The following is a 25,200-nucleotide window of genomic DNA, read 5'->3' as shown; positions in this document are numbered from 1 at the left end:
CGCCGTGCGCCGGCGGGACACTGCTGGGGGGACGCGTGCGCCGGTGGCCACGGGCAGGCTGCGGGCCGGGAAGGTGAGCGGCGGCGCCGTGCGGGAGGGTGCGAGCGGGCAGGTCCCGCCCCGCCCCGCCCGGAGGCCGCGCAGGTGTGGGCGGGCCGCGGACCCCGCCGGCCGGGACCCAGAGGCGGCGGGAAACAGGAAGCGGGGGGAGGCGCGGCCGGGCGGCGGGAGGCAGGGCGTGCGGCGGGCGTGCGGGTGGCCGGCCGGCTGGACGCCTGGCCCCGGCCGGGGCGGCGATGTGGGGAGGCCCGGGTAGCCCCGGCGGCCGCGCGGACGGGGGCGGAGCCGGGGGCGCCGCGGACACCGCCCCCCTGCGCCGGCGGAGCCGCCGCCCCAGCGCTGACCCGGGAGCCCGAGGCGGCGGCGGCGTGCGGGGTGAGTCCCGGGGGCGCGGGGCCGGGCACCCGGCGGGCCGACGGAGCGGGGGCCAGTGGACTCCGGCGGCGCCCCGAGGGGGGATCGGCCGGCGCCTCCGCCCCGGGGCGCCCTTGCTGACCCGGCGCGCCTCCGGCCCGCAGACCCCGAGGACGCGGCCATGCCGGGCGGGGCTGAGGCCGGGGAAGCTGAGGAGGAGGCCGGGGCCGGCTCGGGGTCCGAGGCCGAGGAGGACGCGCTGTGGGAGCGGATCGAGGGCGTCCGGCACCGGCTGACGCGCGCCCTCAACCCGGCCAAGCTCACGCCGTATCTGCGCCAATGCCGGGTCATCGACGAGCAGGACGAGGAGGAGGTGCTGAGCACCTACCGCTTCCCGTGCCGCGTCAACCGCACCGGTGAGTCGAGGGGCGCGGGGTCGGGCCTGGGCGGGCGGTGCCCCAGCCTTCCCCGGGGCCTTCCCGGGGCCCACCGCGTCCCCGGCCGCCGCGCACAGAGCCCTGGAGCGCGAGGCCAAGGGCTCCGGTCCTCCGGGCCTCATCGGTGGGGTGGGATGGTCAGTGTGCCCTCCATCCTGTCGCCTCCTGAGCCACCATTACGGCCCCGCGGGTCCGCGGCGCCCATACCGGCGTCCGGATTTTGTCTGTCTTGGGATTTCCTCCCACTTCCTGGGCCCACATGAGAGTGGGGGGTTGTATGTGGTTGCCAGGGCAGGCTGGACCCGGGACCTCAGGGCCACAGCTGGTCACTACTTGGTGTCTGTCCCCTGCCCTTTGATCTCTTTGGTTGCCTGTGCCCTCTCGCTCAGTGTGCCACAGGAGAGTCATCTTTTGAGTGCTCAAGACGCATCTCAGTTTTATGGGGGTGCCCTCTCCCACAGGGCATGGCTTTGAACCAGAGCTGATGAGGGTCTAATTGTGGAATTTCAGGCACTGGTCAATGGGAGAAATATTTCACTTTGTGTTTGGGGACTGAGGGGGCTTCTCTGCCTTGAAAAGGCAGGCTGCGTTTGCTGGCCTGCGTCTGTGTGTGTGTGGTGGACAGGCAGGGGGCTGGGAGCTGTGGAAGCACAGGTGCCATGGGGGCATCCTGGCTTTGTTGGCTGTGGCAGACGGGCTCTCCCCACTGATGTGTTGGGACAGGCTCCTGTGTGTGTCACCAGCTCAAAAATCTGGGGAATGTGGGCCCTGGAGTATCAGGGGGAGAGGGAGGAAGCAGCTAGGCCCTGGGGGAAGCCCTCACCTTGACCCCTGGACTCCCACCCCCTGCCACAACCCAGGGCGCCTGATGGACATCCTACGCTGCCGTGGCAAGAGGGGCTATGAGGCTTTCCTGGAAGCCCTGGAGTTCTACTACCCCGAGCACTTCACGCTGCTCACGGGCCAAGAACCTGCCCAGCGCTGCTCCATGATCCTTGGTGAGTGAGTGGGTCCACAGTGGGTGTCAGTACCTCAGACACTGGTGCAGAGGTTCCTTACTCTGTCCCTGTTAGGGAGGCACTTCCATTATCCCTCTTGAACAGATAGGGAAACTGAGGCACAGAGACACCTGAGATGTTTTACCCAAGGCTTCACAGTAAGCTGAATGTGGGGCTGGTATTCTAATCCAGTCAGTTCAAGGTCAGAGCCCACACACTTAGCTCCAAACATGGCTCTTTCCTCTCAAATTGTTTCAGGCACGTATGTGTCAGGCATATATAGGTTTACAGTTTCCTATGTAAAATGTGCAAATACTCTAGGTGGCTTTAGAATAAAAAGAAAAGATCTTTACTTCTTCCTTCAGCTCTGCTCTGCTGCTAACAGTTTAGCTAGTCTTTTTCTTTGCATTTGTACACATGCACACAACACACACGTGCACACACACATGTGGACTCATCCCACGTAAGTTGCCCTGCATTTTGCTCTTTTCTCAGAACCACAAATTTTAGTGATTCTTCCATATCTGTTATGCCTATTTTAAATGACTGTTTAGTGTTCATTAGTGTTCTTGTGCCATAAGTCATTTAACTGGTCCCCTATTGATGGACACATAAGTTGTTTCCAGTTTTGAAACATTACAAATCACATTGGGAACTTTCTATGTGCATCTCTGTTCAAATGTGTGTCTCAGGAGGAGAGGTTCTAAGAAGTAAAATTTCTTGAAGACTGTACTTTAAATGTTGAATCAGTGTTCATCACCAGTAGTGTATGAGTGCCCATTTTGTTATACCCTCATGAATACTGGGCATCATCTTAAAAACATTTTTGCCAGTCTGATTTTTCAAAAATAATGTTATTATTTTAAGTTTGTACTTCATTGAGAGATGTTGTTCACAGCTTACTAGTGAATATACCTTGAGCAAATGACTTTAACCTATCGGTTCCTGAGATTTTTGTCTTTAAAATGGGTACAATAATAGTACCTACCATAGAGTGTTGTCATCTTAAACAATACATGTATCTAGCACAAAAAATGAAGTCAAATGTTAGTGGCTATTATCATCATCATTATTATTATTGCTGGTGAGTTGGAGCATGTTTTCCTTTGTTTATGAAACATTTTTATTTTAGGAGTTGCCTGTTGATAGTTTTTGCTTATATTTTTATCTGTTTGTTTGCCTTCTCATTGATTTGTAGGAACCCTTTGGCTCTGAATCCTTTGTTTTTATTTGCTATATTTTTCTCCCACTCTGGGGCTTGTCTTTTAACTTTGTTACGTCCTTCATCATTCAAAAGTATAAAAATTTTTTTATGGGTTTGTCCATCTTTACCTCCCAGATTCTGTGTCTTGTTTAAGAAGGCCTACCCTGCCCCCAAATTAAGAACCTATATTCCAGAATTTCCTTCTAGTGTTTTTATGGCTTGGGTTTTTCTACATAGTTTACTCTCCCCCTGGATTTTATTTGCCTGACCTGACTTTTCTCTCCTCTGCCCCATAGATGAAGAGGGGCCAGAGGGCCTAACCCAGTTCCTGATGACAGAGGTGCGGCGGCTGCGGGAGGCTCGCAAGAGCCAGCTCCAGCGGGAGCAGCAACTGCAGGCTCGGGGCCGGGTCCTGGAGGAGGAGCGGGCAGGACTGGAGCAGCGCCTGCGAGAACAGCAGCAGGCCCAGGAGCGCTGCCAGCGGCTGCGCGAGGACTGGGAGGCGGGCAGCCTGGAGCTGCTGCGGCTCAAGGATGAGAACTACATGATCGCCATGCGCTTGGCCCAGCTTAGCGAGGAGAAGAACTCGGCCGTGCTGCGCAGCCGGGACTTGCAGCTGGCGGTAGGCTCTGAGGAGATGGGTGCAGTGGCATAGGGAAGGGACAACCTTTGCAAAATATGACAGTGATATGGTAGCTAGCTTGTGTCCGAGAGCCACCATCTGCTGGCTGGGAACCATAGGCAAATCCTGTGCCTCAATTTTCTAATCTGTAATATGGGGATGTCGCTAGCACTTATTTCATGGGTTATGATGGTGATTCTCAACCAGGGGGTGAATTTGCCCCAGGAAACATGTGGTCATGTCTGGAAACATTTTTGGCTGTCACAGCTAGGGGCATGCTATTGGCATCTTGTGGGTAGGGGCCAGGGGTGCTGCTAAGCCTCCTACAGGGCACAGGACAGCCCCTCAACAAAGAATGATCTAGCCTAAAATGTCATTAAATGCCAAGGTGTAGAAACCTTGGGTTATGAGGAATCTTTGAGCTTAAGACACAGCGTTTAAGCCATGTTCAGAGCCTGGCACAGGGTTGGGGCTCAAAACCTGTATCATTATTATTAAATGCTACTGTGCCATGCAGGTTACATGCATTATGTTATATAATGCCACCGAGGCACGTGCACCAGATTCTCTTTTAGACACTGAGGCTTAGGTTGTGAAGGGGCCTGCTCAAGGTCACAGAGCCAGGAAGCAGCACAGCGTGGATTTGAACCAGGGGTGCCTGCTCCAGCGCTGGCCTCTGTCCTGTGGTGCTGTTCTGCCTGCTCTCGGCAGGTGAATTCCCACCTAGTCCTCTCTGGCAGTGAGTGAGCGAGGCTGTGCCTCTTACAGGCAGAGAAACTGATGTTATGTCCTTGGTTTCTCACTGGGACTTAGTGTGGTCATAAAACTGGTATTCTGCTGCCCCGGAAGTGTCCCAGGGTTTTAATGAGCTAATGCTTGTCAAGGATTTAACAGTGCCAGCAGCACGCAGTAGGCTGTCTCCTACAGTAGCGCCTGCAGTTCCACGGGGGTCTGGCCATGTGATTTGAAGCCCCCTGACCCTGTTAGCCTCTGCCCTAGCTGCGGTGTTGCAGGTCCCTGTGGACGATGGGGGGCATATGAGAGGCTGTGGGTATGGGAGCACCTGTGTGCCCAATGCTGGTGTGCTGGTGGATTGATGTTTGGGGAAATGAGTCCTGATAGGGGCTCTGAGGCCACTGGTGGAAGGGCCATCTGAGGCGAAGGGCAGCATGGGCAAAGATTCCCTCACTGTGCCTCAGTTTCCCCCTCATTCCTGGAGCAGGAGGTCCTGGGTGAGGATGATGGGGCCATGGTGTAGCACCTTCTGTGTGTCAGGCTTATTCTCAGTGCTTGCCATGCACCAGTGCCTTTGATTTCCCAGCTACTCCATTGGGATGGGGTGGGGGTGGGGGGCACACTGTTAGCATCGCCATTTATGGACAAGGCAACTGAGGCACAGAGAAGTTGGGTAGAGCGCTTGCCCCAGGACCTGAGATCGAAGACTTTCCGACTTTGCTCTTGGCACTGCTGGTTGGGGGTGTGTGGCAGGGAGAACTGGAGCTGCCTCCTCCCCCATGTCCTTTTCTGTGCAGTGGACACGGGACTTGTTGTGAGGTTTTCTTGGTTGAGAGGGTTCTGCTGCTCAGAGAAGGCAGCCTGATGGCCACCAGCCCAGGGCTGTTGGGAGGGCCTGTGACCTGCATGGCTTGTCTCACTTTGGGTTGGGTGTGACTGTGAGTTGGGTCCCCTGAAGTGTGGCAGATCTGTGCTTGTGACTGGAGGGACATCCTGTGTGCATGCACGGCCATCGGGAGTCTCCTGGGTGGGGAAGTGGGATGAGAAAGAGGCGCTGGAGGGGCCTCTGTGTGTCTGTACCTTGGCTGGGAGTAAGGTAATCTGCCTCTAGGCAGATAGTGACTGCTTTTTCCCAGTTTAGGGGGAAGAGGGTAAAGGGTGAAATTCAATTAACAGATAAGATTTTCTTTAAATATAGCTACCATAAATTTGTCTTAACTTCTTGGAGCTTTTCTGCCACAAAATTAGCAAAGGCGTTGCAGATGGAAATGAATAAACAGCTGGTGGTGCCTGTCTTGGCTGCTTGGGTCTCCTCCCCCCAGGGACAGGTGTGTGGTAGCTGTGATTTAATACTGTGTTTTATAAGGTGCAAATTTAATGAGCTGTTATTTCTAAGCAACATAAACTTAAGGAAGGAACACTGTAATTTTGTGCTAAGTGAGTTTGTGTGCCAGGGTGAAATGCGTTCGTATTCATTGGAGCTCAGTGGAGACTCTCAGGTGTCCTGTCCCCTGAGCTCATTGAGGGGGGGGGGGCTGCTGGCCGCTGGTCAGGCTGGAGGCCATGGTGTGTGGCTGTGGTTTGCCAGAGAGGGTGTGACCGTGCTCGCCTTTGTAACTAGCTGTCTTTCTCTGGTGGTTCACAGAGTGTGTTTTGTGAGGGGAAAGGAATGTGAGTCATGAATTTCTTCCTGACTCCTTTGTGGAGGAGGAGTGGACTGTTAATTTGTGGAACTGCCTGCTGCCTGCCTGTGTGTGTGTGTGTGTGTGTGTGGTGGGGGGCGGTGGTGCTCTGAGGGGTGGGGGGCTGTAAGGGGAGGTGAGGGCACTCCTAGGGCACCAGACAGTGGCACGCCTGAGTACAGACTGAGGTCACTGTGCCCTTTCCCAACAATGATTCCATTCTGTGGTTTGCCACCTGCTGCTACCCTTGTCACCCACTGTCTAGCCACTTGAGACCCCACATTAATTTGGAAAATAGTTCTGGCTGAGGGCACGCATAATCCAGCAAGCTGTTCATGAATCTCTGCTCTCAGCCAGGAGCCCACAACACAGTCACCAACACACCATGCTGGGCCAGCTACTGGTTGCACCCACTGAACTGGTGACAGGTCAGGTTCTGGGGCTTTATTTAAAGTTATGAAGGAAGCCGCTGTCACACCCTTGGTAGCTCTGCAGCCAGCCTCTGACAATTTAAAAGCCTCTGCCCACCTGCTGTCTTGTTTGAGTCTTACAGCAACGAATTTGGGAGACAGGGATGGAGCAAGGGGATTGAATGGGCTCATTTTACTGATGAAGACAGTGAGGCACAGAGAGGGGCCATGACTTGCCTAAGGCCACACTGAGTTTGAGGTGGAGCTGGGCCTGGGCCCTGGCTCCCCATCCTTGGTGTAGCCGTCCTTGTCCTCTGTCATGCTGGTACTGGCCTAGATTGCCTGTGCTCAGTGTTGGAATTGTGGGCAGACGATAACGTCACCATGCACCATGTCTGCCCACAAGTCCTTGCAGCAGATTCTCCTGGGCGCGTGGCCTGGCCTCACTGGCCCCCTTCCTCCTCCTCATATCTGCCCAGTTTGTCTCATCTTTGTAGCAAGTGCAGGGAGGACTCCTGCTCAGGAGTACAGGAGCAGGACCCCTCCACGTTGGCCTAGGTGGCGGTTCCGCCTGGGCTGACCCTTTTCTTGGGCCCTAGGTGGATCAACTCAAGCTCAAGGTGAGCCGGCTGGAGGAGGAGTGCACGCTGCTGCGCAGGGCCAGGGGGCCCCTCCCCGGGGCTGAGGAGAAGGAGAAAGAGCTGGACAGTGCAGACCTCGTCTCCGAGCTGCGCGCCGAAAACCAGCGGCTGACGGCATCACTGCAGGAGCTGCAGGAAGGCCTGCAGCAGGTAGGAGGGGCGGCACTGCAGGCGTCAGACCCTCCTGCTACTCACTTATCCTCCTGAGGCCTGGAGAAGGAGGATTCTGGAACCGGCTCTCTAGGTCTGGCTGGAATCCTTGCTGGCCTCCTGTCTTAAGCTCTGAGCAGAGGAACCTTAGTGCTTGGCTCTCCCTGGGGCCTGTGGGCAGCCCAAGGAGGTGTCTGAACTCCCTGAAACGGTGCACCTGATTTTGTGTGTGAGCATTTTTCTGGGGAGAGAGCCCCAGCTTTCCTCAGATTTGTGGAGGAGCCTGTGACCCTGGAAAAGCTATCCTGAGGTCTGGGTGGCCTTGGGCTTGTTCTGTGTGTGCTGTGGTAGGTCAGTGGCAGTGTGGACCTGCCACCTGGCCATTGCTCCTACAGGGAGTGGGGGACAGGAGCCAAGGCTCTGGTGTATTTTATAGGGTTGGGGGTGCCTGGCAGGGGTGTGGGGCTCAGGGCTGCATCTTGGGCCCAGATATACCTGCCTGGGCCAGGCTCAGCCCCTCTGAAGACCCCTTGTCAGAGGGGCAGGCATGGGCCTTGGGAATAGCACCCTTCTGCTGCCCTGGGGGATGGGGGATGGGGGCCAGAGCAAGAGAGAACAGTGGGTCTGGTTCTTGTTTAGGAATCAGATCCTGGCCAAACGTGTCTGAATCCGCCCTCTTCCACTTACTTCATTTGCACCCCAGATGCTCCCTGGAGGGTGGGCCAGGCTGGTGGGGCCACGCCTACTCTGCAAACTGAAACGGAGGTCCAGTCCAGAGAGGTCAAGGCCCTTGGTCAGAGCCAGTGGGGTGGGTCCCAGTGCTGAGGGCTATGACACACTCAAGGTGGGCTCTGGGCCAGAGGTTGAGGTAGCCTTGAACTCTGACCCCTAGGAGGCAAACCGGCTGGGGGCCCCAGGTTCGGAGCGCATCCTCCTGGACATCCTGGAGCATGACTGGCGGGAGGCACAGGACAGCAGGCAGGAGCTGTGCCAGAAGCTGCACGCTGTGCAGGGGGAGCTGCAGTGGGCCGAGGAGCTGCGAGACAAGGTAATGTCGGCCTGCACCCTGTGCTCCCTGCCCTGCCCCCACCTTCCTTCTTGCTAACAGCCTGGCTCCCGGGAGAGGAGGGTGGGCCTCACTAGTTTACTTTAGCTGACCTTCCCTGCGCATCTGCGCAGTGCCAGGCAGTGTGTTAGGAACTACAGTCATTTGTTCTCCAGTATTTATTGAGATTTATCAGTGAACAAAACATCTCCTTCCTCCTGTGGAGAGTAAATTCTAGCAGGGGAGGCAAACAGTACACCATACATGTAATCCTAGGTCAATTACTGCAGGTAACGGAAGTGGTACTTGCTGTGGAAGAGGCGGAATGACGCAAGAGGACAGCTTGCAGTTTAAACCGAGAGGCCAGGGTTGGCTGGGAAGGTGTCATTGTTATGGTTATCCCCATTTTACAGATTAGGCAGCTGAGGACAAGTGGGGTGAGATCAGTCAGTGGCCCAGGCCACCCAGCTAGGGAGGTTGGTTCTTGTCACTGGGGCTCAGGCCTCTCTCTCTGGGCCTGCCTGGCACTTCTGGTTAGCTTCCCCTGGTCCCCAGGCCTGTGGCCTGCCCTGGGCACGGCCCACCCTGCTCCACCCTGTCCCCACAGTACCTGCAGGAGATGGAGGACCTGCGGCTGAAGCACCGCACGCTACAGAAGGACTGCGACCTGTACAAGCACCGCATGGCTACCATCCTGACGCAGCTGGAAGAGATCGAGAAGGAGCGGGACCAGGTGAGCCTGGCCTGCTGTGTGCGCGGCCTTGGGCTGGCCGCTGGTCCTTGTGCTAGGGAAGGCAAGGAGGAGCAGATGGGACCAGGCTCCTGGCAGAGACCACCAGTGCCCTGATGGGTTTGGAAGGCAGCAAGTAGTCCAGGAGGAGCACAGACATGGAGCTGTGGGTGCTCTAGGCAGGCCAGCCTTGCCCCTGAACACACGTGCCCACCCTGAGCTCCTGGGACAGCTATGAAAGTTGGTCCTGGTTTGCATCAGATCTGAATCCCTTGTTCCCTGCAAATCTTGGACGAGGCCTACATAGGGGCAGTGCTTGCAAATGTTTGCTGCTGATGAAATTCTCAAAAGTTCTGGCTCTTAGGCCCTGAGTACCACTGCCCTCATCTCCTGAGGCCACAGGGTGGGCTGAGGACTCTGGACCAATTTCTCCAGGTCCCCAGCCCTCCTTGCGTGAGGCTCCCCACGCAGAGGGGAAGGCAGGAGATTTTGGCCTTGGACCAAGTTTGAATCCCACTGGAGGAGTTGAAGCCTGCACATATGAATGGGCCTCAGGATCCCCTGGTGGGCTTGGAGAAAGAGCAGTGGTCCAGGTGTCTGGGGTGGGTCCAGGAATCTGCACTTCACCTGGCTGCTCCCAGCCCTTGGGCCTTTGGCCCCTGTTTTCTCTGAGGCATTGGGTAGCAGGGCCTGGCCAACATCACAGCCCTTGGGGCCCTGGTCTTCATTGTGGGGAAAAACATTGTGGGTACAGCAGGCTAGGTTTGAATACAGGCTCCTCTGCCAGCCCGGCTGCGGTAAATAGAGACTGTGACACATGGTAGGTCCCACAGAAGAGTTCTAAGTTGTTCTTGAGAAATGTTAAGAGCCTGGACTCTGCAACTGGACTGCCTGGGTTTCCATTCCAGCTCTGTCCCTGCTGACTTGGTTTTCCTATTTGAAAAGTAGGAATCATGAGAATCTTTAATTTGGAGAATTAGTGTAAAGATTAAATGAGCTGATATTTAGCCCAGGGCTTGGCACTCGGCACACAGGAAGTGCTTACTAAATGTTAGCTGCTGTTCCTGTGGCCTCCTGCATCTGAGAGGTTGGAGGTCAGGACAGCCGAGCCAGTGTGGCTCCTTCGCCCTCTGCCCGCTCTCCCCAGGCCATCCAGAGCCGCGACAGGATTCAGCTGCAGTACTCGCAGAGCCTCATCGAGAAGGACCAGTACCGCAAGCAGGTGCGGGGCCTGGAGGCCGAGCGGGATGAGCTGCTGACCACGCTCACCAGCCTGGAGGGCTCCAAGGCCCTGCTGGAGGCGCAGCTGCAGCGGGTCCAGGGCGGCCCCTGCCTCAAGGTGAGCAGGGTCAGGAGTACCAGCGTCCTGGTGGGAATGCCAGGGTCCTGGGAGGAGCTCTGGACTGGGGTTGGGAACATGCAGGACCTGGTGGGACACCTCGCCTGGGGGTGGGAATGTGGGGGATCTAGCAGGAGCTCTTGGCTGGGAGAGGGAACATGCAGGACCGGATGGAAGCCTCTAGCTGGTGGTGGAATACGTGGACCCTTTGGGAACCCTTAGGTGGGCTTGGGAAGATGCAGGTCCTGGGAGGGAGTGTGTGGGCTGGAGCCCTCACTCTGGGTGGGGGATGTGCTGGTTTCTGAGGGAGCTCTTGGCCAGGATGGAGAATATGCAGGTCTGGTGGAAGCCTTCAGCTGAGGTCGGGGCCTGGGTTGGTGCGCCAGGGAACAGGCGGGAGCAAGTGGGGTTGCTCCTGGGGCACTAAGAAGAGCTTGAAGCCTGTCTTGGCATATACTTGGAGAAGCCTGGCTGCCCGAGGGCCTGCGAGCATCTTGGAAAGCAAAACATGGACCCGAAAAGCCCCTCAGAGCCCAGCTAGTCCAATGCCCCTACTGCACAGGTCCCAGAGAATGTCAGGGGCTTGCCCTGGTTACATGGCCAGCCAGCACTAGTGCTGGGCCCTGACTCCTTGTAAGCCAGGTACCAGGCCTTGGACCTCCACCAGGAGCTCCGCCTTTTCCTGTCTTGGGTTTGTTTGGAGATAACACCCAGCGAGTGTGTGCCAGGTGTTTGATGCATTAGAGCCTGGAGGAATAGGACAGAGGAAGCATGAATCTATGACTTCTCACTTTGAAGTCAGTGGTTTTTCTGCTTTTAGGTAAAGGCAAAGCTGGTAATCAGGCCCAAGAGGTTCTAAAGGGAGGGCCCCTTCCTCATTCTAGCTGGGTTTTCTGTGTCTCAGCCTTTTATTTCCTGGAATGTGTCATAGCTCTGACTCAGGGCCTTTGCACATACTATTCCATTTGCCTAGACCATCCTCCCCAACTTATGTGCTTGACGCCTACTTGTCCTTGAATTCTCAGTTCAAACCACACTTTCTCTGGAAAGCACTGTGATGCCCCCAGGTTGGGTGGGGCCCTCAAGTGCCTTCCCCGCCTGGGCACCTTCCTCCTCTGCTCTCCTGGCAGCTTGGGTTTATTTCCTTCATCTGCCTGCTTGTTTACAGTCTGTCCTCTCCTCTAGGCTATGAGCTCCATGAGGGCAGGGGTCCAGTTGGCTCATCCATGGCTGTGTTCCTGCTTCTGGCACATGCCTGGTATTCAGTAAATGGCTGTGTCTGGCCCTTGCTCAGCACCTCTGACCTCCTCCCTCCCTCTTCCTCTCCCAGGCCTGTGCCTCCTCCCATTCCCTGTGCTCCAACCTCAGCAGCACCTGGAGCCTGAGCGAGTTCCCCTCCCCGCTGGGAGGCCCAGAAACAGCTGGGGACGTGGCTGCCTTGGGGGGATCTGAGCCCCACACTTCGGTAAGATACCTGCCCTACCTTGAGTACGGCGGTGGGGCAGCTGATACTGATAGTTGTTGTATAATTACTAACATGGAGAGTGCTGTCCAGTTTGCTGACAGCTCTACTTCACACGTGAGGAAATTGAGCTCACAGAGCCTGAGTGCCTTGTTTAAGCTCATTCCGAGCCAGCTTGGTGTTGGGCCCAGGCCAGGCAACCTGGGGAGCCACTCACACACTGTAACCTTGCAGAGCACATTCCTCTGCCCTGGGCCCTGGTTCTCCTCTGTGGAATGGGTACAAACAGGGTGTCGTGAAGTGTGGGAGGGTGCAGTAGAGGTGACCCGGACCCTGTTGTGGCACTGTAGGAGGAGGCCACAGACAGTGAGAAGGAGATCAACCGGCTCTCCATCCTGCCCTTCCCCCCCAGCGCAGGCTCCATCCTCCGCCGGCAGCGCGAGGAGGACCCTGCGCCCCCTAAGAGGTAAACAACTGGGGAGCGGGCCGTGGAGGCCCGGTGGGTGGTGCTACTATTTCCTGAAACAGCCATCTACCAGAATCCCTGATGCCAGAGTCGGGGCTGGGTTGGCACCTCTCTTACTGCCCTTAAATGACTGGAGCTCTGGGAACCCAGGTCCCAGGAGTTATAGACATGATTGAGGTCAAGGGTTAAGATAAAGACAGAGGGCAGAGTGGGCTCAGTCCCTGCCAGGCATCCTCATAGGAGAGTCCCTAGAGGTTAAGCCTCAAGATCCTGATGCTGGGGGAAGCCTGGAGCTGCAGGACTAGGGAACACAGAGAATGTCTCAGGGGGTCAGAGGCCTCAGGCAAGAAGCTGAGCCCCAGGCTCGGATATCAGCCATGCATGGAGTCTAGAAAAGCCAAGCATATCTGTTGGTGGCAAGGCCAAGGGCAGGGGATGTCCTGCCCCCTGGTGTGTCCCCTTCATGGCTTTCCCTGTAAACTGCCCTTGATTTGCTCCCTCACAAGATGCTGGGCATGGGGAGCTGTGATCAGTGTGGGCTTGTTCCGGTGTGTGCAGAGGAGGTCATGGTCGAGTGTGGGAGGCAGAGCCAGAAGCCACGAGTGACAAAGGTAGAGAGTGGCGGTGAGAGGTCCAGAGAGGTTCCCAGGAGCCCGTGGCATTCAAGAAGAGTCCAGGGCATGCTAGGTGGAAGGACGTGGGCAGAGATCAGCATGTTAGCCTCTTGCCCTGCAAGTTTGGAGCGCTGGGTGGCCCAGGTGCCCCGGGTCTAGCCTGCACATGCTTGGCGCTACAGGACCTTTTGGTGGCCTGGGGGCTGGAGGGGAGAGTGGGCGGGATGCCTGTGCCCCTCAGCTCATGTCCCTTCACTCTCTCTGCCCAGGTCCTTCAGCAGCATGTCGGACATCACAGGTAACGGCCCTTGGGGACTCCTGGGGAGGGCTCGTCTCCGGGGTGGCTGTTCAGCCCACTCGAGACCTGTGCTCTGCTCTGCCCTTGGCCTGCATCCCCGTCCTGAGGCCCCACTGTGTCCTGGCCAGGCAGGGAGGCTGGGGGGAGTTGGGACCCCGAGTCCAGACCTGGTCCCCTCTCCCATTCCTGGCTGGGCTGTACCCTCAGTTCCAGCCTGCCCTCCACCTTCTTCTAGGAGACTGAAGGTCACCCTGGCCAGCCCTGGCCCAGCTCTGAGCCTAGCTGGGTCCCTTGTGTTCCTGGGGCCTCAGACCTTCCAAGGCCTCAGACCTCTGGGCCCTGGGCCATCTCTTGGCTTGAGGGGCTCAACCCTTTTTCATGGACCCCCGGCTCCCCTTCTATGCCCCTGTTTCTCAGTCTGGCACCCCTAAACCTCCCTCTTCCTCCCCAGGGAGTGTGACGCTCAAGCCCTGGTCCCCTGGCCTCTCCTCATCCTCGTCCTCTGACAGCGTGTGGCCTTTGGGAAAGCCGGATGGCTTCCTGGCCCGAGGCTGTGGCCTGGATCTCCTCAACAGGTACCACAGCTGCCAGGGACGGGGTGGGGCAGGGCGGCTGCGTTCAGATGCCTGGAGAAGGGTGAGCAGGGCTGAGGCGGTGGGGGCAGCAGCTGAGCCTTTGCTTTGTGCAGCAGTCAGAATGTTAAGGTTTTTAGACAGAGGCTGACCTTGCCTTCAAATCCTGTCACCACTGCTTATTGCCTATGTGGCTTGGCTGGTATTTCACATCTCTGGGCCTCAGTTTCCTCATTGGCTATAGAGGATGGTGATCTGTTCTGCATGCCAATGTGGAGGTTCAGGACTAGGGCCCGGAGAGCACCTGCCCTGCCAGAGGCTCAGTAAATCATAGCTGTTACTTGTACTGACACCCTGCCTGCCCGACCTGGCTCTGAGCTCCCGGCAGAACTGAGTGCCCAGCAAAGCTTTGTGCTGTGGGTGGGGTAAGGCCATCACGGGGGCCCCTGCAGCTGGGCCGACCACAGGCCCATGACAGGAGTCAGGAAGCATACTGGCTCAGCGTGCACAGCGGGTGATGTGCCCTGTCGGCAGTGGCCTGCAAGTGGCCTCCTTGGTGGAGCTGGCCGTGGATCTCAGGAGGGTGGGTGAGAGAGGAGGCCGTGCTGCACATGTGGCCTTTGAACTCAGCCATGGAGAAAGAACAGGTCTGAGGAGCTGGGACTGGGAAGAGGAGAGCAGAGGCTCTCCAGGAAGGGCCAGGAGTTTGGTGAAACTGGAGCACGAGGTGGGGCGGGGAAGGGTGAAAGCCGAGGGCCGAGCTGAGCCACCGCGGGCTCTGTGAGTCGGGCGGGGAAGTGTGGACTTGGGCTTGTGCACCCTGGGAGGGTTCAGCTGTTACTAAATTCAAGGCCAGCTGTCGGCTGCCTTGAGACATTCATTTTCTTTGTCCTGGGAGGCGGCCGTATTGTGCTTATTGCTATTTAATAGAGGAGGAAACTGAGGCTCAGGGAGGTTCTGTGACTTGCCGGAGGTCACACATATGGGAGGTGCCAAGACCAAGGTCCACAGTGGCCTGATCATATGTGGGTTTTGGAAAGAGTGTAGGAAACACTGAATGTCAGAGCTGGAATGTGGGAATGCTGCGTCGAGGGGACAGATCACACAAGCAGGCAGGGCAGGGGCCTCCTGGAAGCAGCTTGGCCAGGCCCAGGTCTGGCCCCTGCCCCCACTCTCACCCTCCGGCAGCAGGCCCAGTGTGACATTGTTTCTCTCTGTCCAGGACGTGTTCTGGGGGAAGGGGTGGAGGCTCCTCCCTTCCTGCCTGCCTGGCCCTTCCTCCCTCCAGCTCTGGCCTGCAGCAGGGGTCCTGGCTGCTGTCCAGGGGGCACTGGGATATGGCAGAGGGAGTAGGAGGGTCTGACCTAGCCCCTGCCGGGGCCACATGATTACGGGGGCCACCTCTGCTGCCCACGCTGTTTCTGGGGAGGAGGGAGATGGGGAAGAACACAGATTTGAGTGGGGGCAGGGGTGGTTAACTAAAAGAAAAAAGAGGTGGACAGCGCGGTGGAGAGGGAGGTGAGGTTGGCAAGAGCCTGACAGTGCTGGGCTGGGGGCGCGGTCTGCACGGCTCCTGGGGCAGTGTTGCAGCACAGAGCACAGCGGGGAAGAGCAGACCTTGGGACCAGCTGAAATCTCTGCTCTGGCACTTGCTTCTGTGGGGCCTTGGGCAAGACAGTTTCTCATGCCTCAGTTTCCTGCTCTGTAAAATGAGGTGACAGTAGTGCCAGTCCCCTAGGGTTGTCGTGGCGGCTCCTGGGTTCCTGTTAGAGTGCTTAGAACAGTGCCTGGCACACAGTGAGTGGTCGTGCATAGCCGTCATGGCTTCAGTCTTAGACTGGCCCTGCAAGGCTGCCGTTTTTAGCCCCTTATACAGCTAAGGAAAAAGGCCCGGCAAGAGTCAGGAATTTGTCGTGAGGCCACTTTGTGGTGGGGCTGGGGATTTGTTGTACCTTCGCCCTAAGTGACTTAAACTCACTCTGTTCACTCTGCTGGACATTTCTAGCCCTTTGGACTCCCCTGCCTTTCTTGGCTCCTAGGGCTGCAGGGCAGAGCAGAGGATGAGGGTCTGTGGGCAAGCTGGGGCCAGCCAAGGGATGGATGGACAGATGGTTGGGCGGGGAGACAGGGAGGAAGAGAGGGAGGAAGAGCCAAAGAGTAAATTTGGAAGTGTGGTGCTGAGTGGGGAAGGGCAGGTGGGGAGAGCACCAGGAGAGGGTCGGGGTGCTGTGTCCCTGGTCGGGCCCCTGCCCATAGTTGTCATGTAGACACGGAATCTCTGGCACTGCCCCTCCTTGTACAGAGAGGGTTTTATTAGGTCATTGCCTGACTCCACCACCTACCAGCTGTGTACCCCGTGTCAAGTTATGATTTCCCTCAGTTTAACCTTTTCTCTAACAAAGGGGGAATGACAGATGGCTTCCATAGTGTTGTCAGGAGCATTAAATGAGGTAATCGGTGTGAGAGGCTTCCTCGTCTCAACTTCCTTGGTCCCTGACCTGGAACACAGCAGCCACGTACACTGCGTTACCATCTTCCCATAGTGCCCTGGGGTGGGAAGCGCTCATCCCGGCCAGCTGGCCCAAGAGTGCTCAGAGCTGGCAGAGTGAAGGACTGGCCCTCTTCCCCTCTGTCCCCCTGCCACCTGACTCCCGACCTGACACTGGGGGAGGGGGCTGGGAGCCTCAGGCAGGGTTGGGGTCCATCAGATTGTGTTGCTGGAAATGCAGGAGTCCTGGAAGGTCGGAGCAGGCAGCCTGCTCCACCCACCATGTTCCTCTCTCTTCCCCCTCCGACCTCTCCTCCAAGGCCTGAAGTGGAGAGGGGCTGGAGCTGGACCCTGCTCCTAGTGAGCTCCCAGGGGGCCTCTGGGAGGTATTGAGAGCTGGTAGCCCAGGGCCAAGGAGGTTCAGAGAAGTCACTTAGTCCTTCGAGAAGGCAGGCAAAGGGCATCCTGAAGGAGAAGAGGCCTGGGCTGAGTTTCAGGGAGCAGCAGAGTTGGCAGGAAGAGCCTGTAAACCTGGGTTGGCCCAAGGAATTGCAAGGAGGGGCATGCTGAGGCCAGGGTTGGGGGTGAGCAGGTGTGGAGGGCCTGGGTGCTTGCTGGGTCCTTGACTAGGAAAACCATGATGGTCACTAGTCTGTGGGTTTGAAAGGTGAGGAATCTGGGCCACAGAAAGGTGACTTGTTCTGAATCACACCTGGTAACAGTGAATACCTAATTTTTATCGAGCACTTAGGTTTACCCGGCACTGTTCTAAGTGAGCCCCATGTTTTAACCCACTGAGGTGCACAAGGTGAAGGGCTGCTGAGGATGGAAGCTAAGCAGCCAGGCCGCGTCCCCTGAGTTCCTGCTGGCGCCCTCCACTGCTGCTTTCCTCAGACTCCTCTCACCACCACCCACAGTGAGAGAAGTCCAGTACACGTGCCTGAAACAAAAGGATCACAAGACGATAGTTGCATTTACTTGCAGGGAGGCAAACATATTTTCTATTCCATTCCACTAAAAAACAGTACTGGTCATGATCCAGTGAATTTCACAGCCAACTTGGGACTGGCCTGCAGTTGGAAGGCCCCTGGAGCTCTCTAATTTCCACCTCTACCTGTATTAGCTTTACGTTTGTCTGACCCTCACAGTGGGAGATGGGTGCCATTATTGTCCTGGCTTTATGAGTGTGGTGAGAGAATAAGGCAGCCAGCTCACTCACCCAGGTCTGGGGCCCAGCTGATACTGGGGTTCAGAGCTGGACTGTGTTGCCCTGGCCACACGGCCATTGGGCAGCATGGCCAGGCCTGGGCCCAGGCCTCGCGTCTCTGTCCAGGCCTTTCTGTGCCACACTGGTGCAGCCAGGACAGGCCCAGTGCCAAGGGCGCCTGTGAAGGTGGCGCCGATGCCTCCTGCACCCATGTCCGGCCACAGCCTCTCGTGCCCAGCTCTGTTTTGACTGAGGGGGCAGGAGCTGAGACAAGCTCCCTGGGGCCATCCCCCCTCTGTGTGGGTGCTAAATGGGTTCAGGTCCTTGCAGCCTCGTCCACTGCAGGCTGGCAGCGGGGGGCAGCATGGCTGTGAGGGCTGCAGCTGCCCGGGTGGTTGGGGAGGGGAGTGGAGCCCCAGGCTCCGCCTGAGCTCCTTCTCCAGCCCGGACACCTGCTGAGTCTGGCCTGCCTCCTTCCCTAATCCCATGGCCGTGGGGCATGGAAGACAGTTGAGCTCCCCTGTCTCAGCCTGGCCACAGCCCCATCAGTGCTCACGCAGCAGCAGGCAGAGCCCTGCCGTGATGGCGTCTTGGTGACTCTGTCTAACCCGTCAGCAGTTCCCACTGCCCAGATGCCTTCATTCTGTGCCCTCCACAGACTGGCTCCAGCTTGCCTTTTCTGGGAGCTGCTTCCCAGGATGTCAGCTTAGTTAATGAGTGCAAGGAGCTTAGCATGGTGTCTGGTGCGTGGGCAGCACCCAGTAAGTGCAGCTACTAGTAATACGGTTGTTATTAAACTCTTCCACACATCCTGCCTCCTGCCCTCCACCCCTCACACCCGCCAGCCCAGAACACCGTCTGCTCTCTCCTGTTTCCGAAGTGCCCCTCTTCCTCACCTCCATGTGGCCCAGCTGTTTCCTCCCCTGGGAAGCCGCTCCTGTTTGTCCTTCCACTACTGGCGGTGACCGTCTCTGTGTTGTGCTCTGATGGTGACCTCCCTTCTTGACTGAGCATAACAAGCTTTTATTAGTCATCTGCTATGTGCCAGCTGCTCTGTTTGGTGCTCGGGGTCCAGAGCTGAACTTGACAGCAGGCTGTTCCTGAGGATTTCCTTTCTGATGGAGGGAAAGAGAGGGAAAATGCAAAACCAGAAGGGAAATGTGGAAGGGAAAAAATGGCAAGGTATAGGTGGTGCGCTGCTGCCCGCATGGAGCTCTGCCTCACCGTGTGCAGGGGCCTGAGGGTGGGAGGCTGCTTTTGACCCAAGCTTTGAAAGGTGAGCAGAATTTGCCAAGCAGAGAAGAGTGCGGAAGGGCACTCCAGGCAGCAGGCACAGCAGGTGCGATGGCCTGGAGGTGGGGGTCATGGCATACTTGGGAAATCGCAGTGGTCCTCCAAGAATGTTGATCTGAATCAAATGCCGACTAACTGTAATTTCCATCTCCCTTCTATCTTCTCAGGTCTCTGGCCATCCGAGTGTCTGGCCGCAGCCCCCCGGGGGGGCCCGAGCCTCAGGACAAGGGCCCAGATGGCCTGTCATTCCTTGGGGACAGCTGGTCTGGGGCCATGGTGCGGAGGGTGCTCTCTGGGCCCGGGTCTGCCAGGGCAGAACCCAGGGAGGTGAGGCCCCGCCCCTTGAGCTGGGGGCCAGGCCAGTGCTTCAGCTGGGGCTGGACACCCTCTGATTGGTGGATCTAGATCACTGGGTGGAGTTTCTGGGGATGGGCCAACGCAGAGGCAGCTTCAGTGATTCGTCTCTAATTGCCCCTAACCAGTGGGGGCCCACTGACAGCACCTGGACAGGTCCCTGCCCTAAACCTGGGAAAGACCTGGGTGAGCCAAGCTGGGTGGGGAGCCCTGCTGATGGGAGCAGAGCCCGACTGCTCATGCACCCTCTGAGGTGGGGGCATCTGAATTATGAGACGTGGTCTCCCACCCCGGTCTTCCTCCAGCCCCAGGGCTGCCCTGCCTTCACAAGCTTACTTCCTTTCCCTGCCTGGGTTTTCTCCAGTCAACTGTGGAGGCTGCTGGCTTGGATGGGGCAGGCCTGGAAAGCGAGGCCCAGCAGAGAAACTTGCTCTTGAACCACGTGTCCACCCTCCACTTCCTGATGGACTTCAAGGGTAAGTCTAGCCTGGGGGAGGGCCTGGGAACTGCATGAGTCCTAGAAGGTCAGAGCTGAGAGCACAGGAGAGGGCTCGTCCAGCCTGTGGTGCAGGTGGATCAGTTGAGGCCAAGAGGGAGATACTTGGCTGCCTCCCACTGAGAGTGCTTTTCCCCGGGGTGGCTGCCTCCTTGCGGTTGTCTGTCCTGGTGTCCGTCCTCTGGCTTCTCCTCAATAAGCAGCTTACAGTGAAAGGAGTCCAGAGACCTGGGTTAGAGTCTTGGTTTTGTCCCTGGTGGGCTTGGTGGCTTTGGGCAAGTTGTCCCCTCTCTGGACCTCAGACTCCCACTTTAAGAAGGCGAAAGTAGGGTCCTTGCAGCTCAGGCCTCGAGAGGGCCCTGTCTGACTTATTCCTCCTCTGTCCTGCCTGCTGTGCCCTGCCCTGTCCATGCCCAGCCTGTCAGTCCTTCCACGAGGCCCTGGACTCCTGGACAAAGGGGCTGGGCTCTGAGCCCTTCTACATTCGAGCCAACTTCACCCTGCCTGAGCGGGCAGACCCCCATGCCCTGTGCGTGAAGGCCCAAGAGATCCTACGGCTGGTGGACCCGGCGTACAAGAGGCGGCAGGAGTGGTTCTGCACACGGGTCGATCCGCTCACCCTGCGGGACCTGGACCGGGGCACTGTGCCTAATTATCAGAGGTGACGCAGAGCCAGGAGCCTGGGCACAGGGTCCCACTGGGAGCTGGGACAGGGTTGGGGGGCTCTTTCTCTTTCCTCCTATAATCCCTCACCATCTTCTGGGGCAGGGTGGGGTCTGGAGGAGAGGGGTGAGGGGCTGTCCTTTTCCCTACAAATGTATGACAACCCCTCCCCACCCCTGCACAGAGCCCAGCAGCTCCTGGAAGTTCAGGAGAAATGCCTGCCCTCCAGCCGGCACCGAGGGCCCCGCAGTAATGTAAGTAGGGCTGGGTGAGAGGCCTGCAAGGGTGGGGTTCCAAAGGGGGAGGCCAGGCGCCATTCTCTGGCAGCCCTGGGGGAGGAGAGGAGGGGTGCCCACTGCACTCCTTCACTGGGACTTGGCTGAAGAACCACAGGGCTCACCATCCTGGGTAGTTGAGAGGATTAAGTGAGATAAGAGTGCCCTGTGCTCAGGAGGAGGCCTGGCACATGGGAAGTACTTGACAAACAGCAGTCATGTTCCCTTTTCCAATCCCTGGACATGGGCCTGGGATGCTCCTCACAGTACACGTGGGCAAAGTAAGGTTCAGAGAAGTGAAATGACTCAAAAGGCTGTGGTGCTAGAGGGGGCTTGGGAGCATGGGCTCTGGGGCCAGATTGCCTGCATTTGAACCCCAGCCCTGCCACCTACCAGCTGCGATCACTGGGCCCTCCCTTGAGGTTGTTTCTGTAAGCTGGGGGAATTGTTCTGCCTGCCTTGTGGGCCTAGAGGCTTCAGTGAGCTCATGACACCCAGAGCCTAGTGGACGTCTGTCACATGGAGGCGTTTGATTCCTGGTACTGTCTTTACTGGTTTTATTGATCTTCCTACCCAAGGACCCGTGCTAGGACAATGAAAGAAATCCCAGAGTTTGTCTCTTATAAGACAGTAGGTTCCTCTGGGCCTCTGTTTCCCCATCTGTAAAGTGGGGGATAGGCTTCTCTAGCTCTGACTGGCCTTGACAGGCTTGCTTCCTTGAGCCTGTAGTGATGGCTGCCCTCACCTGCCTGGGGGGCTGTGCTGGGCCGGGTGGGGGCAGGAGAAGGCCCGGTAGGTCGGGGCTGTCTGTGATCCGAGCTTTTCCGTGGAGCCTGGCAGCAGAGCCCCGGTGCCTGGGGTCCGTTTATTCTCTCTCTGAGCGTGGGATGGAGCTGGGCTTTCAGGTGCCCCTCTTCCCCTACCCCCACCCCAGCTGAAGAAGCGAGCCCTGGACCAACTTCGGCTGGTGAAGCCCAAGCATGTGGGGAGCCCTCCAGGGGACTCCCTGGAGCAGCTACTGCTAGAGCCCTGCTCAGGTGAGTGCACGGGGTGAAGGTGCATCTGAGCTGCTTCTGGTGCCCAGGAATGTCCACATCTGGGTGTCTTTTGGCCTTGGTGGTCCCCCTGGTGGGAGATCAGCCACCGGGGAGGGGGAGCTGGTTGCGGGAGGCAGATGTGTACAGGGTGATTGTGGGTCCGTTTGAGTTTGGGGCACACACAGCTGGGCCTGTTCTTGATGGGTGTGGTGGCAGGTGCTGTGAGGACCCCAGAAAGGGGACCTGTAGGATGCAGTAGAGTGAGGCCTTGGGCAAGGTCAGGGAGAAGGGGTTGAGAAATCCTGCTGAGGGAAAAGTAATTCTGAGGGGCAAGGTGGAGAGGGTGGTTAGCAAAGACTTCTTGAGGGGCGATTGAACTGGGGCCCTCAGTGATGAAGAGGTTTGCTGCAAGACAGAAGGCATAGCTTGTGCAGATGGGCAGAGGTGTGGCTGTGTGTGATATTTTGGAGGACATAGAATACAGCAAGTGGCTATCAAGTGCCAGCTCTGTCATTCATTGCGCTTGGTCCAGGGGACACAGTAGTTGCCACCTTGGAACTTACTACCTAACTGGGGGGTTGAGGGAGGCAGATGCCTGCCAGGCAAGTAATCACACTTATGAACATAATTGCAGTGTGACACGAGGTGGAGGAGAACTGGGTGCTGTGGAGCACGCTGGAGGCCCACTTGTCTGGGGACCAGAGAAGGTGTGGCCTGGGCTCTAGAGGAATAGTGAGGGTTAACTGGGCCAAGAGGTGCTGGGGTGGGGCAGCGGCTCCCCAGGGCATGAGAAGGACCTGGGATTGGAGGCAGCTGACGGGAGGCCTGTGAGACAGAGTAGAGTCTGTGGTGGGACACAAGGCTCGCTGCCTCCCCAGGCTGTGACAGGGCTGGGTCACCCATGTGGAGCATGTGGCTTCTTTTCTGAGAGTCGTGGGAAGTCACTGGCATGTTGAAAGCAGGGTAGTTGCAGGATCTGACTTTGGTTTTAAAGCCTCTTTCTGAGTGGAGAATGGCCTGTAGGGGGCAGGGATTTGTAGTCTACTGCTGCCATCCCAGCGAGGTGTTGGCAGGTCTGCTGTTGTGTGTTGGGTGGGTGAATGGGGTGGGGTGAGCAGCAGGACTTCAGAAGGGAAATGGTGGGCTTAAGAGGAGGTGATGGGTTTTGAGTATTGAGGGGACTCGCTACCTAGGAAGGAGGAGCTGGGGCCCTGCTTGCACCCCCCATCTCTTCTGCACCCCTCCTTGCCACAGAGCCAGAGCAGAGCCTCAAACCCTACAGCCTCGTGCGGCCATTGCTGGTGTCTGCCCTGCGGCCTGTGGTGCTCTTGCCTGAGTGCCTGGCACCCCGGCTCATCCGCAACCTGCTAGACCTGCCCAGCTCCCGGCTGGACTTCCAAGTGTGCCCAGCAGGTGAGCCCGTTTACCCAGGGAGGGGTGGGCTGGGTGGCACCCTGGGCAGCCAGGCCCACTGGCCCTTCGATCCTGTTCCTGCCTCTCCGTGCTCTGCAGAAAGCCTCTCTGGGGAGGAACAGTGCACATCCTCAGCACCTGGAGCCCCCAAGGCCCGGCCTGCCACCCTCGGGCTGGGCAGCAGGATCCGAGCCATCCAGGAGTCTGTTGGGAAGGTGGGTAAGGGGGTGGGTCTGCCGTTCTGGGTCTGAGAGCTGGGGTCTGGGTGCAGGCCTGTGCTGCTGCTCCTTTGCAGAGTGACTCTGGGCAAGTCCCCTGCTTTTGGGCCTGTTTCCTCACCTAGGGGGGTGGCTGAGGGGTGGCCCACGTGAGGTATTTGGCTGATAACATCTCACCGATTTGCCCTTGTCCTCAAACTTGCCACGACCTTGGGAACTGGCGGTGGGGGCTGACATTGGCTCTGTCCTACAGATAGGGAGGGTGAGGCCCAGAGTAGGGAAGTGACTTATTTCCCCAGATGCCCCTCTTCCCTTCTGGCTCTTTCCTCACTCCCAAGGACCTTCCAGATCGGGAAGCAGGGCTCTGTAGGGGCTGTGCTATGGGGCCAGTCCAGGTGGGGGCTGCGGGAACAGGGAGGTCAGTGTCTCTGGGCCAGGAGTAAAATGTAGCCTTAATTCTTGAGAAGAAACACTGTCTGCTGGAGCTGGGTGCCCGGGGCGTGCGGGAGCTGGTCCAGAATGAGATCTACCCCATCGTCATCCACGTGGAAGTGACTGAGAAGAATGTCCGCGAAGTCAGGTGAGGCGGGTGTGGGGATGGACAGGACCCCAGTGTTTCCTTCTCTCTGTGGATGTCTTTGTCTTTCTCTGTCAGTGTCTCTCTGTCTCTGTCTGTCTGTCTCTCTTCTCCAGCCCTTTGTTTGCTGTCTGTCTCTGTCTCTCTCCATCTGTCAGTCCTCTCCTCTGACTCCGTATCTGTGTGCGTGTCTTGTCCTCACCGTGACCACTGTCCCTCCCCTCTCTCGGCAGGGGTCTGCTGGGCCGGCCCGGCTGGCGGGACTCAGAGCTGCTGCGGCAGTGCCGCAGCTCCGAGCAGGTGCTCTGGGGGCTGCCCTGCTCCTGGGTGCAGGTGCCCGCCCACGTGTGGGGCCACTCGGAGGAGCTGGCCAAGGTGGTGCGCAGCCGCATCCTGCAGGAGCAGGCCCGCCTCGTGTGGGTGGAGCGTGGCAGTGTCCGAGGCGGTGGTGCCAGTGGCAGCAGCGAGGCCTGAGGGGCCCATCTGATGGCCAGGACTTCCTCATGCACTTCAGAAGCCGCCAGCGGGACCCTGGTGTCTGTGGAGCTGGGTCCTGCCCAGCCTGAGCCTTCCTAGACCCCTGGCCTCTGGGACATGGGGCCTCGGCTCTGGGCCCTGTCCCGGAGGCAGCCTGTGGGAGCCCTTGGGGCGGAGCTCCCACTTGCCCCATCCATGCTGCTCTGGGCCTTCTGTGCGCCTGTGTCTCTGTGTTCCCACCCTGGGTCTTATGCACATATCTGTCTTCTCTGTCATTGCTCACCCCGAGCATCTGAGTTCTCATTCCTTTGCACAGGTTTACATGCCCAAGTTCTCACATAGCAGGCCCACGTTCTGTTCCTCCCCTGGGCACGTGGGGTCCTCCGGGTCCTCAGCCTGATCTGCCACTGGAGCCCCAAGCCTGTCCTGCGTGACTCCTTCTGGTCCAGTTCACATTTTTGTGTAAACAGCCACATGTGGGGATCGTGGCTTCCCCAGTCCATTGTCATTTGTGTTTGTGTCTTCAGCCCCATGTGTCTGTGGTTCTGTCCTATGTAAACGTCATGCCCCACCTCCGTGACACTTGGGCACTAACACTTGCGTGTTCCCGATGGGCACACTCAGGACCATGTTCTCACAGCACCTGCTCCCTGCCACCACTCACCTCTCAGAGAGATGGGTGTGGATGGAGCTGGGTGCTCCGGGACCAGAATGTATAGCTCGTGGATTTCTAACGGGCCTTTTTCACTTAGAAACTGCACATTATGGAACATTAAACACTTTGTCATAGAAGTTGGTGGCCTTTGCTTGCATCCCTGGCCTGGGGCCCCTTCTTCTCCCTCCCCACCCTCAGTTCAGGCTGATACCACCTGTCAGGTCCCTG

At 57.8% G+C, this 25,200-nt stretch overlaps 1 protein-coding gene across 1 annotated transcript; it reads left to right on the top strand.

The window, feature by feature from the left end:
* Positions 1 to 236: 236 nt before the first annotated feature.
* CARD10 (caspase recruitment domain family member 10) lies at positions 237 to 25,109 on the top strand. Its single transcript, XM_073213859.1, has 21 exons — positions 237 to 435; positions 579 to 830; positions 1,712 to 1,849; positions 3,350 to 3,675; positions 7,102 to 7,293; positions 8,186 to 8,341; positions 8,946 to 9,071; positions 10,216 to 10,407; positions 11,738 to 11,872; positions 12,220 to 12,335; positions 13,219 to 13,247; positions 13,699 to 13,822; positions 18,975 to 19,134; positions 19,526 to 19,637; positions 20,075 to 20,318; positions 20,505 to 20,574; positions 21,530 to 21,632; positions 22,887 to 23,045; positions 23,145 to 23,260; positions 23,731 to 23,843; positions 24,074 to 25,109. The coding sequence occupies exons 1-21, from the start codon at positions 297 to 299 to the stop codon at positions 24,312 to 24,314; spliced, it is 3,243 nt and encodes a 1,080-aa protein (XP_073069960.1). The 5' UTR covers positions 237 to 296; the 3' UTR covers positions 24,315 to 25,109.
* Positions 25,110 to 25,200: the final 91 nt, after the last annotated feature.

Source organism: Manis javanica, chromosome 10 (assembly GCF_040802235.1).
Source record: "Manis javanica isolate MJ-LG chromosome 10, MJ_LKY, whole genome shotgun sequence".
Taxonomy (NCBI): Eukaryota; Metazoa; Chordata; class Mammalia; order Pholidota; family Manidae; genus Manis; species Manis javanica.
Note: the sequence above shows the minus strand (reverse complement) of the source record. Positions and strands in the feature narration are given on the sequence as shown.

Excerpts from the sequence above, each read along its gene's own strand:
- CARD10 (XM_073213859.1), top strand. The coding sequence starts at position 297 with ATGTGGGGAGGCCCGGGTAGCCCCGGCGGCCGCGCGGACGGGGGCGGA. Across the intron at positions 1,850-3,349 it reads GCGCTGCTCCATGATCCTTG|ATGAAGAGGGGCCAGAGGGC; the intron begins GTGAGTGAGTGG and ends TCTGCCCCATAG. Across the intron at positions 23,261-23,730 it reads TCCAGGAGTCTGTTGGGAAG|AAACACTGTCTGCTGGAGCT; the intron begins GTGGGTAAGGGG and ends ATTCTTGAGAAG.